Here is an 18,290-nt window from a genome sequence, read left to right as displayed (position 1 = left end):
GGAAAATAACTACCACCTGTTATTCCACAGAGACAGAATGTAAAATAAAAATAGAACTTCTCATTTCCGGTTTTTAACTAGAAGCCAGTGACCACTTTATTGTTGTTAAGTAAGCTGAGCATTAACCAGGAAAACTTAGTAATATTTTTAAAATTATTTTAAAAGATTTTATACCTGTACATATTATATGTTAAGCATAGTCCTGCTCGTGTTCCTCTATCCCTTAGATGGTTTACTTCTATTTTCATTTTTTTCTTTCTTTATTTTATTTTATTTTTTTTTGGCAGAGGGTATGTTGTTTTGGTTTTGATTTTTGAGATATGGTCTCTCTCTGAAGCCCTGGCTGTTTTGGAACTTGCTATATAGACCAGGCAAGCCTGGGACTCACAGAGATCCACCTGCTGTTCTCTCGAGTGTGAGAGTTAAAGGCATGTAACATCACACCTGGCCCTGACTTCTGTTTTCACGTGAGATGAATATGTTGTTTCATGTGTCTATATTAGAATGGCATGTTTCATGTATCTATATAGGAATGACAAGTGAAAGAAAACATGATTTTTGTCTTTTTGAAATTGGCATAGTTCATTTAATTATAATATTTTCTAGTTGCATCAGTAAAATATTTGGTCCACATTACTACTATTTAATTTGGCATGTAACATTTGTAAAGATCTCAATATACAGTTGTTGATTCAGAGAATATGGAGCTCTCTTGTTTACTTTGAGAGAAATCAAAACCTTGGTACTTGGAACCACTTTCTTTTCAGAATTCCTCCATACCATCAGTAATTAAAATACAGTGGGAAAAGAAAGAACAAATTTAAATCTCAAGTGCTTAATACTAAAATAATCTATAATGGAAAGGAGAAAGAAAACACTAATGATAAATTAAATGGAAAGGCAGAAAAGCAAAATGTAGTGATATTTTGTGTGTGTGCTCTAACAAATAAAGCTTGCCTGAATATCAGAGTGCAGAGTTAAGTCACTAGTTAGCCACACATCTAAACCACTAATTGGCCATAGTGGACAGGCAGTAGTGGCCACACCTTTAATCGATCCCAGCACTCAGGAGACAGAGGCAGATGGATCTCTGTGAGTTCAGGGCCACCCTGAGCTACATGAGAGTGAATCAGTCTAAAAGAGAAACAGATCCCCCACCTTTGATCCCAGCACTGGAGAAGAATGTAAGGCAGAGAGAGCTCAGTGCAGTCTTGTAGTCTGAGGTTTGGCGGAGAGCATTGCAGTCTGTAGTCACTCTGAGGACAGGATCGCCCTTTCTGTCTGAGCCTTGGTAAGAGAGGTGAGACCTCTCTAGTGGCTTCGCTTCTCTGACCTTCAGCCTGAACCCCCATATCTGTCTCTGGGTTTTTATTATTCATGCTGAAGCAGAAGAAGCAAGTATGTGTGGAGATTTATTTGTTGTCACACAGCACAACCACAGTGTGTTAAAATGTTTACAAGAAACTTCTGAGGAATACTTGGTTGTCTCCTTCCTTACAGGTTGCCTTTAGACCATGTTTATGGAAGCTGGACCATCCAGCAACAGCAGCAGATCTCTCATAGTTTATATAAACATTCTCTAGAATGAAGAGAAGGTCTGCAGTTTCCTTTACATGAAGCAGGAATAAGAACAGAGACAATGTTTTGCCTTTTTTTGTTGTTGTTGTTGGGCTGGTGGTGCTTTTAAAATTCTGAGACCATATCGCTATAAGGAAGTTCTGATTTTTGGTGCCTTCTGTGAATGACTTTCCTACTAAAACACAATATGAGTTTCAGATGAAAAAAACCAAAACCCTACAATTTTGTATGCTAGCCTAGAAGTGTAATTTAAAGACACCCAAAACTAATGGAGAGTTTAAAAAGGTTCATTTGTCATACATAGTGAACTTAAGCAAAGGTAGATTTTATCATTTTCAGCAATCCTGTCAGTTCAGTTTACTGGAAATTAATGGAATTAAAACAATTATTTTATCTGTTTAGTGTGTATGGGTATTTTGCCTGCATGTATGTCTTCTGCATGCCTAATCCCTGGCACTGGGATTAGAGATGACTGTGGCCTGCCATGTGTGTGCTGAGACTCCAGCCTGAACCCTCTGGAAGAGCAGCTAGTGCTCACAGCATCTCTCCAGCTCTGTGGGTCTCTTTTGAAGGCAGGGTTTCACCTTGTAGCCCTGGTCAGCCTGGAACTCATTATGTAGACCAGACTGGTCTCAAACTCATAGAGATTTGCCTGCCTCCGCCTCCAGAGTGCAAAGATTAAAGTATGTGCACCATCACACCTGGTTCTGTATATGATTTGAATTAGTATAGCAATGCCTACTAGGGTTTGTTGGTTTGCGTATTTATTTTGAGTAAATGAAGCAAAACTCCTAGAAAAAAAAAAAAGGAACATTAAAACAGAGGGGGAGCTGGACATGGATAGTCTCATGTCCATCGGGTTTGAGGTAGGAAGCTCAAGAGATCAAGACCAGCTCTACCACACAATGATTTTGAAGCCAGACTGCTTATGTGAGACACTGTCTCAAAAGAAATGAACTAGAGAGAGAGAGAGAGAGAGAGGAAGGGAAAGAGAAAATGAACAGAGTGGTTAGCTTCTATTTAGAGAGATAATATTTGCATTTTTTTTTTCCGGAGAGTAACTCCACATGACAGGTTTTGGGTCTCAGCCGATATAGACACTGTGGTTTGTGTAAGGAAGGAACACAAGGAAGTAAGTTTCAGATGGTGCTTATTGAAGTCAATTTCGGTTTTGTGATAGTGGCGATAGTAATAATAGACAGACACCCTTTATTTTTTTTCCTCTTTTAATATTTTTTCTTCTTTTATAACAGTGAAAATTAGAATCACTTTCTCCACATTTGTCTTGATATTATTGGGAGATTTAGAATTTCATTTTTTTTTTTTTTAAGATTTATTTATTTATTATGTATACAGTCTGCATGTTTGCCTGCAGGCCAGAAGAGGGCATCAGATCTCATAGATGGCTGTGAGCCACCCTGTGGTTGCTGGGAATTGAACTCAGGACCTCTGGAAGAGCAGCCAGTGCTCTCAATCTCTGAGCCATCTCTGCAGCCCTAGAATTTGATTTTTTATGATGTATTTGTTTTATGTGTATATGTGCTTTTGCCTGCATATATGTATATGTACCATGTGAGTTGTGTTTGGTGCCCAAGGAGACTAGGAAAGGGCACTGGGCCCCGGATCTGGGGTTACAGATGGTTGTTAAGATGTTACCTGGGTGCTGAGAATGGGACATGGGTTTTCCATAAGAGCGTCCATTCAGTGCTCTTAATACCAAATTACCTCTGCAGACCCTAGGCTTTTATAATGAAAAACTTCTTGTTTGTTTGTTTTTTGAGACAGAGTCTTACTGTATAACCCTGGCTGGGCTGAAACTCGATGTAGATCAGTCTAGCCTTGAACTCACAGAGACCTGCTTTCATCTGCCTCTCTAGTGCTCAGATTAAAGACAAGCAAGCACCACCAGGCCTGGTGAAAATTTTATTTTTAAAGTTAAACCCAGAGAATATATTCATTTAAGTATATATACTCATTTAAGTCTGCTTTGAAGATGCAGCATAAAGATACCATACTTAAAATTATGGAAACAACTTGGTACAGGCTGAGACTTAGTTTTTTAAGTTAAAGGGAAGCATGTTATTATTAATTAGTAAATGATTTGTCTGTTTTACTTTGCAAAGCTTTAGTTTGCAGTTAGAGTGCACAGCTGTTTTTTTATCTCAGATCTTAAAATAGTTTGTTGTTTGAAATACATCTGTGTTCTGTGGCCATAATCAAGGAACCATATGATCTTTGATGGTGAGTTTATATAACATGCTTAGCTACGGCTAGTTCAAATGGTGCCAGATGCTCGCACTGACATTTCTAATACCTAATCATCTGGAACTACTCTAGAAGAATGTCTACTAGTTATCTCTGTGGAAGAATTTGATGAAATAATTGCTGTTGGTCGGTAATGCAGTTATAGTGCTTACTTACGATGGAGTTGAGTGGGGTATAATATAATTGCTCATAAAAAGCTATAGTTTCATTATCATAGTTGAAGTATACCTCAGGTATGTTTTCATGGGATTTGAAGTGTTCTTGGAACTCTTGTGTAGACATCTAGAAGTAAGGTTGTGACTGCTTTACTGACAGCTTGTGTGTGTGTGTGTGTGTGTGTGTGTGTGTGTGTGTGTGTGTGTGTGTGTTTGACTGTGTTCAAGTGTTGAGGTCAAAGGATAACCTTCCGGAGTCAGTCCTTTCCTTCTACCATATAAGTGAGGGATTGAACTGCTGTTGTACTTGGCAGACCAGGCATGATGGAATATGACCATAATCACAGTATTCAGAAGACTAAGGTGGTAGGATTTTGAGTTCCAGGCTAGCCTGGGGCTACTCAGTAACTTCAAAGCCGGCATGGGCTACATAGCAGGGACTCGGTCTCAGTAAAACAAAGCAAAACAAATAAAACAAATGCCATATCTGCCTCTTGCCATTTACTTATTTCCTTCGGAAGTAGCTACTACATTCTTGTTTATGTTGCCATGGGTATTTTTGTATACAGTGACATAGTATAATCTTAAACATATCTCCCTAGCTTTGAGTTTTGTGGGGTTTTTTTTTTCCAGAAAGAGTTTTTATTTCTAAAATCTCATAAACTTTTAGTGAGTGACGATAGTAACCTTCACATTCTTTCTAGGTTGTCTGTGTAGCCAGTAGGGTCTGACCATCAGCAGACGAGGCCCGAGAGGTACACTGGGGTAGCTCTGCCTTGCTGCCGGTGCTGGTGACAACTTGCTTCCGTTTTGTTCATCTAGAGTGATCTTGTCCTCCAGGTCCCAGATCTTGATACTGGAGCCCTAGGCAGGACAGAACCAGTAGCTGTTAGGACTAACGCATAAATCAACAGCATAGCCTGACCTCCTTCCCTCCAGAGGCAGAGAGGGATCTGTCTGGACAGACCATGTAAACTTTTTTTTTTAAAAAGTGAGTCTCATGTAGCCCAGGCTGGACTTGAACTCTGTGTTTTCAAGGAGCCTTACTTTTATGCAGTACTGGTGTGTGGACCCGAGGCTTTGTGCAATGCTAGGCAGCTTCTCTACCAGCTATTATAGTCCCCAGCCCTGCTTTTAAGGCTTCTAGAGTTAGGTTAATATGTAGATTTTGAGAAATCAGTTACTCAAAGTGGGCTATTTTATTATTATTATTTTTTAATCTTAGGATTTTTTTTTGACATCTGCATTATAAATAAACTTGCCATCTGGGTATGGTGAGGTGTGCCTATCATTGAAGTACTCTGAGGATGAGGGATTGCTCTGATTTCAAGGTCAGCCTGGGTCACAGAGTAAGACATTCTGGTGGGGGGGAGGCAAAAAAAAAAAAAAAAACTAAGCAAACTTGTCAGTAGGGCTGCTTTCTTTTATTAGTTTACTCTAAAATCTAGCACTCTCAAGTATATGCTGTAGATAGAGTTAGTTGAGTAGTATAACATGTGCCTAGCATGAATGAAGTATGGGGTTCATTCCTGAGCATCAAACCAGCCCACCTGTAAAATCTATTCTGTTTCCCCTTCCCGGGGGATCCCTGTGTCCCGCCTTGACCTAATTAGGCTTGGTTATCACTTGTCTTGTCCACTTTTGCTTTTGTAGAAGACATCTGGATTCCCATGTTTTTTTTTTTTTGTTGTTTTGTTTTTGTTTGTTTGTTTGTTTTTAGAGACGGGGTTTCTCTGTGTAGCTTTGGAGCCTTTCCTGGCACTCACTCTGTAGCCCAGGCTGGCCTCAAACTAACTCACAAAGATCCGCCTGCCTCTGCCTCCCAAGTGCTGGGATTAAAGGCGAGCGCCCCCACCACCTGGCCTGGATTCTCATGTTTTAAAAAGCAATTAGGCGTAGGGTTTTTGTTTGTTTTTATAGTTTATGATGATCTTGAACATGATGGTAGTATTGGTGTTTAAAAATAAAAAGGAGAAAGAGGAAGAATAGGATAGTAGTAGGTGGAGGGCTGGAAAGTGCTTGGTAAATTATGTAAGGAAAGCATTTGGCTGCGGTCAGAAGTTTAGTTGCCGTCAGCTGCAAGTGAACCCATCTGGCATACTTTTTCATTATTCTTCTGAAATATTCATGGGCTCCCACAGTCCCTGCCTTGTTTCCATTAGATTCTTACATGCTCTCATCTTCCCGAGACTGTTGTGGGTTTGCAGTAGGTTGTCCTTGTTTTTCCGTGTTGCTTCCTAGACACTCACGGAAAAGTTTGGATGTCTAATTCCTTTTGGCCGTTGAGCTAAGTAAATAATATGTTTTGAGAATGGGAAACAATGACCAAGGAAACCCCCATAGTTTGTTATGCTTTAAGGTATTTGTAATACTTTTGACATCTCTAAATGAATCTCTTTTGATCATTAAATAACATTCCTTTTCACTTTGCCTACTATATACAAGGTGGTCCCTAGCACTACAAGAAAAGAATATATAAATAATAATAAATCTGGCCCTCAATCTATGGCTTAAAATATACATACCTGATATCTGTTGACAATTAGCTACTTATATTTCTTCTGGGTAATAAGGAAGTAGGGCTGTCTGTTGTAATTTAAGAAAAGCAGCTGCTGAGAGGAAGATGCCATGAGACAGGGTTCAAGCAGATGTTTTTTATTAGGGAAAGGGAGAGGGAGGAGATCGGCCTCCAGAGACAGGAGCAGCAGGAGAGGGGAGAGGGCTGGGGAGAGGGTGGGGATGGGTGCAGGGTCCTTTTAAAAGGGAACATAGTGAATGTGCACAGGTGGTGCTCTTAGTGGCTGCAGCTGAGGGTGTATCCTGTCAGTACCCCAGGGACAGGCCAGTACTAACACTGTCCAGGTGTATTAATTTATTTCTAAATACTTTTTAAATACTTTTATTTATATGCCTCTGTGTCGGTATATGTACATGGCCAGAAGTGAGTGTCAGATCTTCTGGAATTGAAGTTACAGATAGTTCTGGGCCAAACTCAGATCCTCTGGAAAAGTAATACAGGATCTTAACTACTGAGCGATCTCTTCAGCCCTCTGTCTTTCTACCTTCTAAAGCTGAAGCCATGCAAAATAAACAGCTTAGCATGATAGTTATAAATTCAGGTTCTGGAGATGACAGTACCAGAGATCAGGTTCTAGTTCTGCCATATGCAAGTTCTGTGTGTATCTGTGCAACATTTATGTGCCTGATGCCTGCAGAGACCTGAAGGGCGCACAGATCCCCTGGAACTGGGGTTACAGATGGTTGTGAGCTGCCAAGTGGATGCTGGGGATTGAACGTCTGGAAAAGCAGCCAGTGCTCTTATCTGCTGAGCCATCTCTTATGCACATTAATACACACACAATTTTTAAAAAGAAAATCCGATAAAGGATTGATGTAGCATCTCCTTGCCAGTGAATGTTATAGTGGCCACACCCCTTTGGGCGTGGCTTCAGGTAAGTACAAACTGGAGGGTAGAGAAGCCTGGGGCAGGCTATTGCTGGCTCGCTCTCTTGGGTCACCAGTTGGATCAGAAGGGCAGAGACTTCACCTCTGGAGCAGGAAGGTCGAGGTAGTTCTTTATTATTATCTGTGTAAGTTATTCCCCAGCAAAACACTCAATTTGTCACTTATCTTGGGTTAGTGAACTCATTGCTACCCCTTCAGATTGAGGTTTGCCAGCTCAGGCTTAGCCACACTGCAATCACCAAAGCGGACAGCAGTCTCGAGACCAAGAACAGAGAAAACACTGTATGGCATTGAGATCATGGTGGACGACCAGTATGCCTCTGGACTGAAGATAACCTGATTTATTCTTCTCACCTAATAGTGGGAGAAGGATGTTTAAATCAAGGCAGGGCGCAAGAGGGAGTTCATCTACTTGGGTTGTAGTGTGGACTATGATATCAGCAAGCCTCAGTCTGGGGCACTCTGGTGCTGGGCTGTGAAGGCTGTCTGTCTGGCTGCTAAACTTTGAGTTTTAGGAGTATAAAGTCTCAGGTGATGCAGAGCACAAGACAGAAAAATTCTAGCCTCACATTAATACACACTTATGGACAAAGTTCAGAGACGAACCAGAAGTTGATGGCATGGTCGATCTCCCTGGGAGAGAGGAAACAGTGCCATCAAGTGCTTTCGAGTGGGGGAGGGCGCATTTATATACGCCATGGTGCGCATGTGCGCATGTGCCGGTCAGAGGACAGCTTTCAGGAGTCAGTTCTCTCCGTCCACTTTTACCTAGGTAGGTTTTGGGACGGAACCCACCAAGGGCATCAGGCCTGTAATGCAAGAGTCTTAACCCACTGAACCATCTCACTGGCCCTGTCTGGTATTTTCAGATAGAGTCCCAGGTAGCACAGGCTGGCCTTGAACCTACTCTGTAGCCAGAGACAAACCTGCTTCTGCCTCCTTTAATAAGGTTTAGTTAAAAATACCTTCAGAAGATAGATTGAGAAGGTCTCCTCAATTCTCAAATGCCCCAAGTGTAGCTTAGCCTCAGAAGTCTTCTCTTACCGGTTACTATGAAGACTTGATGATTTCCTTAGATGCCCTTCTCTTTTTCTTATAAACAGAATGGGGTAAACTCACTGACTGATAGACTAGGTTGGCCTATTAGTTACTTGTTTCATTGTTGTGACAAAACACCTAATAAAGCAATTTGTTTTAGTTACTTTTCTATTGCTGTGATATAACACCATGACCATCGAAGCTTTGAAAAGAAGACATTAAATTGGGCTTGTGGTTTCATAGGGTTAGAGTCCATGATCATCGTGGCAGGGAGTGTGGCATCAGATAGGCAGCTACTGTGGAGCAGTAGCTGAGAGCTTATATCTGACCCACAAGTACAGGGCAGAAGTGGAGACTCCAGAGTTTAATATTTTTTTAATACTGCATGTCTGGGATATAAGAATTGCTAAATACACCAGATGTTGTGATATACCCCTGTACTTCCAGCATTTGGGAGGTGGTGGATGAAGGATCAGAAGTTCAAGGTCATCCTAAGCCACATAGGAATTTCAGGGCCTTCCTGTGCTACATGAGACCTTGTATCAAGCAAACAAGCAAAAAGACATTTCAGGATATCCTGTTAGACAGCTAGAGAAAAGGTGATCCAGCTTTGGGACTGGGGACAGTTCAGCAGTTAGGAACACTGGTTGCTCTTGCAGAGGACCTGAGTTAAACTCTGAGCACCCACCTGGTGACTTCCTGTCTTATCTCTAGTTTCAGGCACGCTTAGATGCCCTTTGCTTACTTCTGTGGGCACCATGTGGTGCACATGCATGCGGTACATATATGTGTGTGTGAAGGCAAAACACATGAAACAAAATCAATACATTTTAAAAAGGGATTCAGCTTTAAGGTGTTAACATTTCAGAGGAACAGAAGGAACTCAATTCTTAAAAAGACCCTTTCAATTGTAAACTTGAGGGAAACTTGGCCCCCGATGTAGGTGCCAGTTTTTTTGTTTTTGTTTTTGTTTTTTTTCAATCTAGGAGTAGCTGCAGGTGGAAACTGGTAATGGATTGGCACTTTGTAAATCTGTATTGAGTCAGCAGACTTCCTGGGCATTGAGTCTTGGCTTCCTATCTCCGAACTGCTAAAAACTTGTGGCTTGATGATGTAGGTAGACAGACCCATGTGAAAAGGACCTTTAGAAATAGCTTTTCATGCCTTGTTCCCGGCCTGGCCATCTTTACCCGTTTACACGAAAAGTAGCCTGTGGGTTATGGTGGTCACTTCTTTTGTGATTGCTGTGTCTGCTGTGTCATTTGGGGCAGAGAGGATGGATGTGATGAGGCCAAGACTTAAGTCCTCTTGTTGTTATTTCACTGCCTCAGAGTATGAAGTAGCTTTCCAGAGCTCCAGGTAAGAGCTGGGCAGAGTTTTTGTGATTGTAGTCACACTAGAGATGAAAATTGCTCTTCTGTTTTATTCTCACCACTCGATTTATTTTATAATGGTTTAGTAGGTACATTTTAGGATTTCCATTTTGTGTGGAAAAATATCGAAACCTAAAAAAAAAAAGATAAGAGATCAGTAGAAGAAACATGAGGTTGCCATCTGACATCCACGTATGTACACATGTGCATGCAACTTACACACACACATATATATACACACACACAGAGTGTACAGAATATTTGCATGAAATTGGATACTAATTCTTTTACAAATAAATTATTTCTACAGTAAGTCCCCAAGTTAGTATGTGAATAAGATTGGACAGAAAAAAAAGTTTATTCAAAATAGTTAATTTTGTTGTTGTTGTTGTTTGTTTGTTTGTTTTAGTTTCCCTGTGCATCCTTGGCTGTCCTGGAACTTGCTCTGTAGACCAGGCTAGCCTCGAACTCATGGAGATCTGCCTGCCTCTACCTCCTGAGTGCTGGGATTAAAGGTGTGCGCCACCACCACTGGCTATTTCCTTATTTTTATACATTTTTTAAGAGTGTGCCAAGGTCACAAGCCACGGTGTGTAAGTGGAAGTCAGAGGACAGCATGTACAAGTCTGTTGTCTTCTTCTTCCACAGTGTGGATCAGGGGTAGAAGTCACGTCATCAGATTTGGCAGCAAGAGCCTTTGAGCCATCTCTGCCCCTCCTGGAATTAGTTAAGCACTAATTTTTCATGTTCTAGATGAAAATGACCAAAATCAGATGGGAAAACCATTTAGCAAATAGGGATATTTGTATGTATGCAATGTGTCCTTTGGGGAGGGTGATAACAATATTTCCAAAATTAAGTTGTTGGTGTAATTCAGTAAAAATACTAAAGACCAAGGCTGGAGAGATGGGTCAGTGGTTAAGAGCACTGGGTGCTCTTCCAGGGGACCCAGGTTCAGTTCTCAGCACCTACATGGCAGCTCACGATTGTGGGTAACTTAAGTTCCAGGGGATCCAACATTCTCACGCAGACATACATGCACGCAAAACACCAACCAAGAAACTTCAAGAAAAAAGAAAATACTAAGGAATCACTAAATTATGTATTTTAAATAGGTAAATATTAAGATATATGAGTTATATCTCAATAAAACTTTTTCTTTATATAAAATAATCTCAATTTGTACATTCACGTCTGTTGCAGTTACTATCTTTCCGGTCATGTAATGGGAAATTATGTGAGCAAACAAATAAAAGTCAACAGAGAGCTACTAGTTCTATCTGATTGTCTTTTATGGAATCTTAATGGCCTGGAAGTTACTAATGACATATATTAAGGTAACAGCATTGAAAGATTGCCTGAATTTTATTCTCATTCAAAATATATCATAAAGTGATTGTGATATACTGGAAGGTATAGGCTGAACTCAGCAGGTGAGTAAAGGGAAGAAAACCTCACAAAATATTTGATAATTTGATTTTGAGGACTTTTGTTGTTAAAAGGGGCCTGGGGTCTTTTTTGTTTTTTGAGATAGGGTCTTGCCATGGATCCCAGACTGGCCTCGACACATGATCCTTTGCCTCAGCCTCCTGGGTGTAATGCCTTGCTTGGGTTCTTTGACATACTTTGTAAACAGAGTTGCTTGTGTTTATCTACTTTGAATCTTATTGAGTATGTCTTCTGTGTCTGGTACTTCAGAGTCATCCCGTAGGAAAGCTGTACTGTTTGAACTGAAGGATGGCCAGGAAAGGCCATGCAGTGTTTTTAACTTCAGACAGCTCGGTGGCTATGCATGTAGATTTATTAATATTTCTTTCCCATTTGCTGCTACCTTCTGAAGTTAGTAATACAGCCTGGCCAATCCCCTGTATTCGGAAAGAAGTGCAATACATTTGTTGTATCCATTTTCTCCTACTAACCTTTCTGGCACAGGTTTAATGCTGATTATTCCCGGGACAATTCTAGATCCAGGCTCCATGCCAGGATAAAGGATAATCATTGGTTTGCGCATGGTCCAGCTGCAGTTGTTGAATCCAGAGTATGACACACGAAGATCATATTTTGTTTACCAAGATGAGGTTAAATTAGCATAGCATGAACAGGAGAAAAGAAGGGAGGATGAATTAGACAGGAGCCAGGCTATCATCCCAGGCAGTTACAATGCAGTGAAGTTATTAACAAAGTATCTAATGGGATTGAACGGTTGAGTGAATACTTTATTCAGGTAAACTTTAAGTCACTGTGCATTGGGAAGATAATATATAGTCCTAAAGGCTTAATAAAAAGTCATATGAATGATGTGCTTGCTAGTAATTCTAGTAAAAGTGATGTTTGAATGATACTTCCAAAACTCTGAGATGCCATTTTAGATACTTTTCTTGTGTGTGCCTCTCACTCAGTTCTGGGTCTGGCATAAGGTGTAAGATGGAGTAGAACTCTGACTTTAGGTTTCTGGAGATTTCATTCAGACCACACTTGAAGACCCAGGCTCCTAACTCCTACATACAAGGCTGAGTTGAGGGATGGAAACCCTGTTTGGATTCTCTTAGTTTTTTGCCTGAAGTTGTTTTTAGAGGATCATTGTTCTGTTTTGCATTTAACTGTCACTTTCCTTAAGCTCTTGGCTATGGCAGTTTCTCAGGGTTCTTTGATAGTTTTGTTGAGTTGCTTACCAGATATATGAGCCCTCTTGAAATGTGATATTTTGCTCACGAGACTAGAGTTCTGGAGTTGTATGTCAAGAGCTTGTTTGGTCTTATTAAACTGTCATTCACACTGTCAATTCTGAGTGTTCTTGGCACTTTTAGCATCCTTAGCTTTTTTTGGGGATACTAACTTTAGGACCACACTCATTCCAAATGGTCAGGATACAGTTCTTACAAGTCGTTTATTTTTGTCATCATACTTTGTTACCTTTGTCTTAGTATTTCTTTTGAAATTAGTCTAAAGATGTATGTGCTTTCCCCCTATACATATAAGTGTTGCAGATGTTTAAGTAGTAGTTATTATGTTAAAAGCACTTATGTTCTTTGCTTGTAACATGTCACTGATGTTAAGCTGTGTGCTTGACCCGAATGTCTCAAATTTTATTGCTTTTGTTTAACTTTTTAATCTTCATTTTCATTCTTCAGTATCATTTTTTTATTTGTTTTTGCTTTGTTCATAAAGATTTTTGTTTCTGTTACATTATGTAGTTTTGTACCAATGGCTAGAAGCAGATCGTCATGGCAAGAGCCAAGATACTGCAAATACGACTTCAGGTAAAAATAGTTTAAAAATGAATGGGGTGTTAGAAATCATTATTTTAATTTACCCCACATCCCATTGTGAATGTTTCTTAAATTTGCTCAGACAAAATTATAGATGATAGTTGTATTTTGTTCTCTCATCTGCGTCTTAATTTTCATAAAGATTTCACTTTGCTTCAAGCCTTGAAAAATATATTTATTAGTCTAAGCTGTCTTGGCATGTATTTTCTATTTCCTTAGGAGGAAAGGCTTAATTAAAGTTTAAATTTAGTAGATAACTTGGCAATATTATTTGAAATCAGCCTGTATATGGTTATTAACATATCATATTAGTTAACATTGTAGCTATCTTTTGGCAATAGTAAAAATTTAACATAGGTCCCTTACAAGTATATAAATAGTTAAAGAAATTTATAGTCCTTATTTGTTTCAGGACTATATTTAAAAGGTGAGTTTTAATTTAAGGGCATTTGTATATAATTTTTATTTCATGTGAATCCAAAATCTCAAGCCCAATCATTTTTCCTGTGAACTTTTTTCCCCTCACTGATGTTAGTGAGAATAGAATAACTACATTTACTTGTTTCTGGATCCTTACTAGTGATATCAGATTCTTCCTAATTTCTTTCAAAATAATATTTGCCAAGACAGCTGTACATACAGCAGTGATTTTTCTTGTTGCTCTTCTTTCTTTCTTTACAGTGTAAGAGAAACTGGTGCTGGTGGTTCTAGTAGCTGTGGTGGTGATAGAGTTAAGAGTGGTGGAGGTGTTACCGAGGTAGTGGTAGAGATCTTAATAATGGTCAAGTATTGGTGGTGGTGGTGGTGGTGGTGGTGGTGGTGGTGGTGGTGGTAGAAGATACACGTGACTGTTTATGTGTTTTGCATTTTTGTAAAATTATTTATGGGGGTAAATTGGTTGTGCCTTGAGAATGTTGGTGGTTCCACAGGCAACAGAATAATTATATTAAAAATAAAACTGTTGGCTGAGTGTGGTGGTGCATGCCTTTAATCCCAGCACTTGGGAGGCAGAGGCAGGTGGATCTCTAGAGTTTGAGGACAGCCTGGCAGCCTGGTCTATGAGAGCGAGGGCTGTTACACAGAGAAACCCTGGCAGAGGGAGGGGGGGACTGTTACGACTTCTATTTATCTTCTGTCTCATTTATAACTTGATATCTGAATGAAGATGTTACTATTTTAACCATGCACAGGCAGGAATTCATTGAAAGGTAAGTATTACAAGTAGTTATCATTGGTTATATTCTGTTTCTTCTGTTCCTGTGATATTTTATTTATAGTTATGGATAAAAATGGGCATTTCAGGGTCTTAGATTGTGGGCAAAAGAGAGGGTTTCTGTAGCTTTACATTATCTGATGGTAAACTTTTTGCTGTGACAATAGCTGTCAGTAACAGGGGTTTTTGCTTGTTTGTTTTTTGAGACAAGGTCTCTCTATTTAGTCCTGGCTATCCTGGAGCTGGTCCTGTAGAACAGGTTGGCTTCGAGCTCATGGAGATCCACCTGCCTCTGCCTACCGAGTGCTGGGATTAAAGGTGGGCACTAGCTTGCTCAGCTGAGTAGTGTAGATTTTTAGATCAGAGGACCTTTTTCTTGGCTGTCTATTTACTTATTGATAAGCCAAAAGTGAAGTGAAAGCTAGTCTTCTTGTAAACCATGAAAATATAAAATATCTGAGTGTTTGCACAAACATACAGTACACCTTAAGAACATCATTTATTCAGAAGTCAACAATTTTGAATCCTGGATTCTGTGTTCCTCAGTCACATTGACTCATGGTTAACATCTCATCAACTGTTGGTCATTATTAGGTAACCTAAGAGCAAGCTATTAAAATTGGTGAATTTCCTAAGAAAGCATTTTTTTTATTTATTTAAAGATTATTTATTATGTATACAGTGTTCTGCCTGAATATATGTCTACAGGCCAGAAGAGGGCAACAGATTTCATTACAGATATGAGCCAACATGTGGTTGCTGGGAATTGAACTCAGGTCCTCTGGAAGAGCAGCCAGTGCTCTTCACTGCTGAGCCATCCCTCCAGCCCCAAGAAAGCATTTATTTACTTGTTTGTTTATTTATTTATCGAGAAAGAACTCAACTCTGTAGCCCAGGCTGGCCTGGAATCCACTATGTAGCCCAAATTGACCTAGCATTCACAGTGATGATCTTCATGCCTCTCCCTCTCAACTGCTACAATTATAGACATGAAAAATCACACCTAGTTTTGGGGTGCCTTTGACAGTTTCTGTTCTGGAGGTAGAAGCTCTCAACTCTTAGAATATGGAACTGCATGTAGTGATACATTATTTATGATTTATTAAAGCTTGACTGAAGATTCAGAAAAGCAAAGTCAGCATTAAGCTGTAGAGATCAGGCAGTGGTGATACTCACCTTTAATCCCAGCAGCCAGAAGCTAGGAGGTGGTGATGCACACCTTTAATCCTGGGAGCTGGTATGTGGTTCAGCCCTGTCAGCCTGAGCTAGAGGTGAGAGCTAGTGGCCAGCTACTTTGCTTTTCAGATGTTCAGCTTAAAGTTTGAACCCCAGTATCAGTCCCTGGGTCATTTATTTTTCGTGTTACACTACATACTGGAAAGATACAGAGCCATGGTATGTGACTAAAAAAATCAAGAGACTCCAAAGGAAAAATGACCATTTGTTAAGGACTTCAATTAGAAACTGTAGTTTAGTTGTTTTCAGCAAATACATTTAAATTATATGCTTTATTCATAAAAGTTCCTATACATTTAACATTGTAGTTTCCAGTAAGATGTCAGTGGGTAACATTTCCCTTGTGTGATTTTTTTTTTTTTTAACTCATACAACTCAAAGCTGTTTTAGTATCTTTTCATATATTTATCCTAAGTGGACACAGTCACATCTTGTAAGATGTCAGTGCTACTTCTAAGCCTGATTGCTTTGTGATTCTTTTAATTGTGCAAATACTGGTAAATTACATTCATATCTTTCTATAGCTGTAGTTTGTACATAATTATAACTGAAAAGTAGAAGACATCCAGCTCTTTGATCCCAGCATTCTGGAGGCAAAGACAGGTGAATCACAGTGAGCACCAAGAAGCCAGAGCTGATAATAGTCTCAAAGAGACCAAAGAAAAGAAAAGAAAAACAGGGAATGGTGAAATTCCTTTGAGGTCTTCTAATTCTTGGATACTAACTTTTTTACATTGAGTGTTTAAGATCCAGCTGAATGAAGCTATTTTATGAAACTAAGCTATTTGGGGGTAACAGTCTTACGGGAATTAATTCGGTCAAGGAAATGAAGAACAAATCTGATTACTCTCACTGATTTTTTTTTTTTTTTTCTTTCCTTGAGGCATGGTGGTTGGAGACAGGGTTTTTCTATGTAGCCCTGGCAATCCTGGAACTTACTGTGTAGACCAGGCTGGTCTTGAATTTGGGGATTCACCTGCCTCTGCCTCCCAGGTACTGGGATTAAAGATGTGTGACACCTCTGTCTACAATTACCTTTCTAGAAATTTGACAGGTGTTGACTTGGGTATAGAATTACTTTTTTCTTTAAAAGGTTAACGTGTTTAGTGTATTTTACCCATTAGACAGGCCAGCAATGACGTTTTTGATTTTGTTGATTCAGTCATTGAAAATCTGTGTGTAAAACCCCATCTGTCAGACACTTTTGTGGCAACTTAACAAAATTGCCTACCTGTGCTGCAGAATTGTTTGTGTGAAAAAATTCAGTATCATACTCTTCATTGAAATGTTTCTATATAACGTTTTGTTTGTTTGTTAAACAGGTTTTTGAAACAGGGTTTCTCTGTGTTGCTTTGGAGCCTGTCCTGGAACTAGCTCTGTAGACCAGGCTGGCCTCAAACTCACAGAGATCTGCCTGCCTCTGCCTCCCGAGTGTTGGGATCAAAGGTGTGTGCCACCAATGCCTAACATGTTTCTATTTCTGTATGTTGAAATGAGTACAATAATTACATGCACCAATGATATTAGCATATTTTGACTTTTAGTGTTAAATACAGCTGTAATTTTAAAATTTAGGTTTTAAGTACAGGTTTCTTTTGTTTGTTTGTTTTGTTTTTTTAATTTTTCTTTATTACTTTTGTGGGGGTTTTGAGACAAGGTCTCACCATGTAACCTTGGCTGGCCTGGGATTCACTACATAGAATTTACAGAGATCCACCTGCCTCTGCCTCCTGAGTACAGATTTTTTACTGATAGTTCTCCAGTTGACAAGTATTTTTCAAATAAGGTTATGAAATATAATCAGTAAATGTTTTTAAAGATAAACATATATATTAGCCAGGTGTGATGACATACACCTTTGATCCCAGCACTCAGGAGGCAGGCAGATTTCTGAGTTTGAGGCTAGCCTGGTCTATAGAGCCAGTTCCAGGACAATCAGGGCTACACAGAGAAACTCTGTCTCAAAAGATAATAACAAATATATATATATATATATTATATGTATATATGTATATATAAATAATATTTTAAAAATTGTTGTGTCTTTTAAAGTTCCAGTTATTCATTGATTATTATTTGTTGTAGGTGAAAATTTTGACCAGAGTCCTTTGAGAAGAACATTCAAATCTAAAGTTCTGGCACACTATCCTCAGAACATAGAATGGAACCCTTTTGATCAAGATGCAGTGAACATGGTAAATATTTTCCTTTTTCTTTCCTATTTCTTCAGCATTCTTTTTGTTAAGATATAAATGATAAATGTCTTGTTCATTACAACTAATCTGTTACATTCTATGAGAAATAGTGTTTTTAAGATTTTGTTGTTTAAAGATATGTGTCTATTTTTTGTATGCTACATGTGTGTGAGTGCCCACCCAGGCCAGAAGAGGTCATCAGATCCCCTGTAGCTGGAGTTAGAGGTTCAGTTCAGGTCCTCTGGAAGAATATTCTCTGAAGCACCAAGTCATCTCTCCACAGACCCCTGTCTATTCTTACAGATGGGGAAACTGAGTCTCAGAGAAGATACTTTCTCAGATTTTCCACAGCAATTATGACAGTATATTAGTTGTTAGTAATATACAACAGAACCTCAAGTCCATTTTATTACCTACTACTAAGCTGTGTTTGGGTTTGTGTGAATACCTGATGCTTGGTAAACAGTGATAACCATTTATCAACGAATAGTGTGTATTTGGCT

General features: G+C 39.3%; 1 protein-coding gene across 3 annotated transcripts in view; it reads left to right on the top strand.

Moving 5' to 3' along the window:
• Positions 1-18,290, top strand: part of Dennd5b (DENN domain containing 5B) — a 100,999-nt gene that overhangs the window by 9,225 nt on the left and 73,484 nt on the right. For 2 of the 3 annotated variants that reach the window (XR_007833619.1, XM_051173310.1), the window contains exons 2-3: positions 13,069-13,134; positions 17,678-17,787. Coding sequence is in view for 2 of the 3 variants with exons in the window: in XM_051173310.1 (XP_051029267.1) it covers positions 13,069-13,134; positions 17,678-17,787 (176 nt within the window). In the remaining variant the exon portion in view is untranslated. The remainder of the gene's footprint in view (positions 1-13,068; positions 13,135-17,677; positions 17,788-18,290) is intronic. The other variant, XM_051173312.1, reaches the window with a different exon arrangement.

This window comes from Phodopus roborovskii, unplaced genomic scaffold (genome assembly GCF_943737965.1).
Source record: "Phodopus roborovskii unplaced genomic scaffold, PHOROB, whole genome shotgun sequence".
NCBI lineage: Eukaryota > Metazoa > Chordata > Mammalia > Rodentia > Cricetidae > Phodopus > Phodopus roborovskii.
This window is presented reverse-complemented; position numbering and strand designations above follow the sequence as displayed.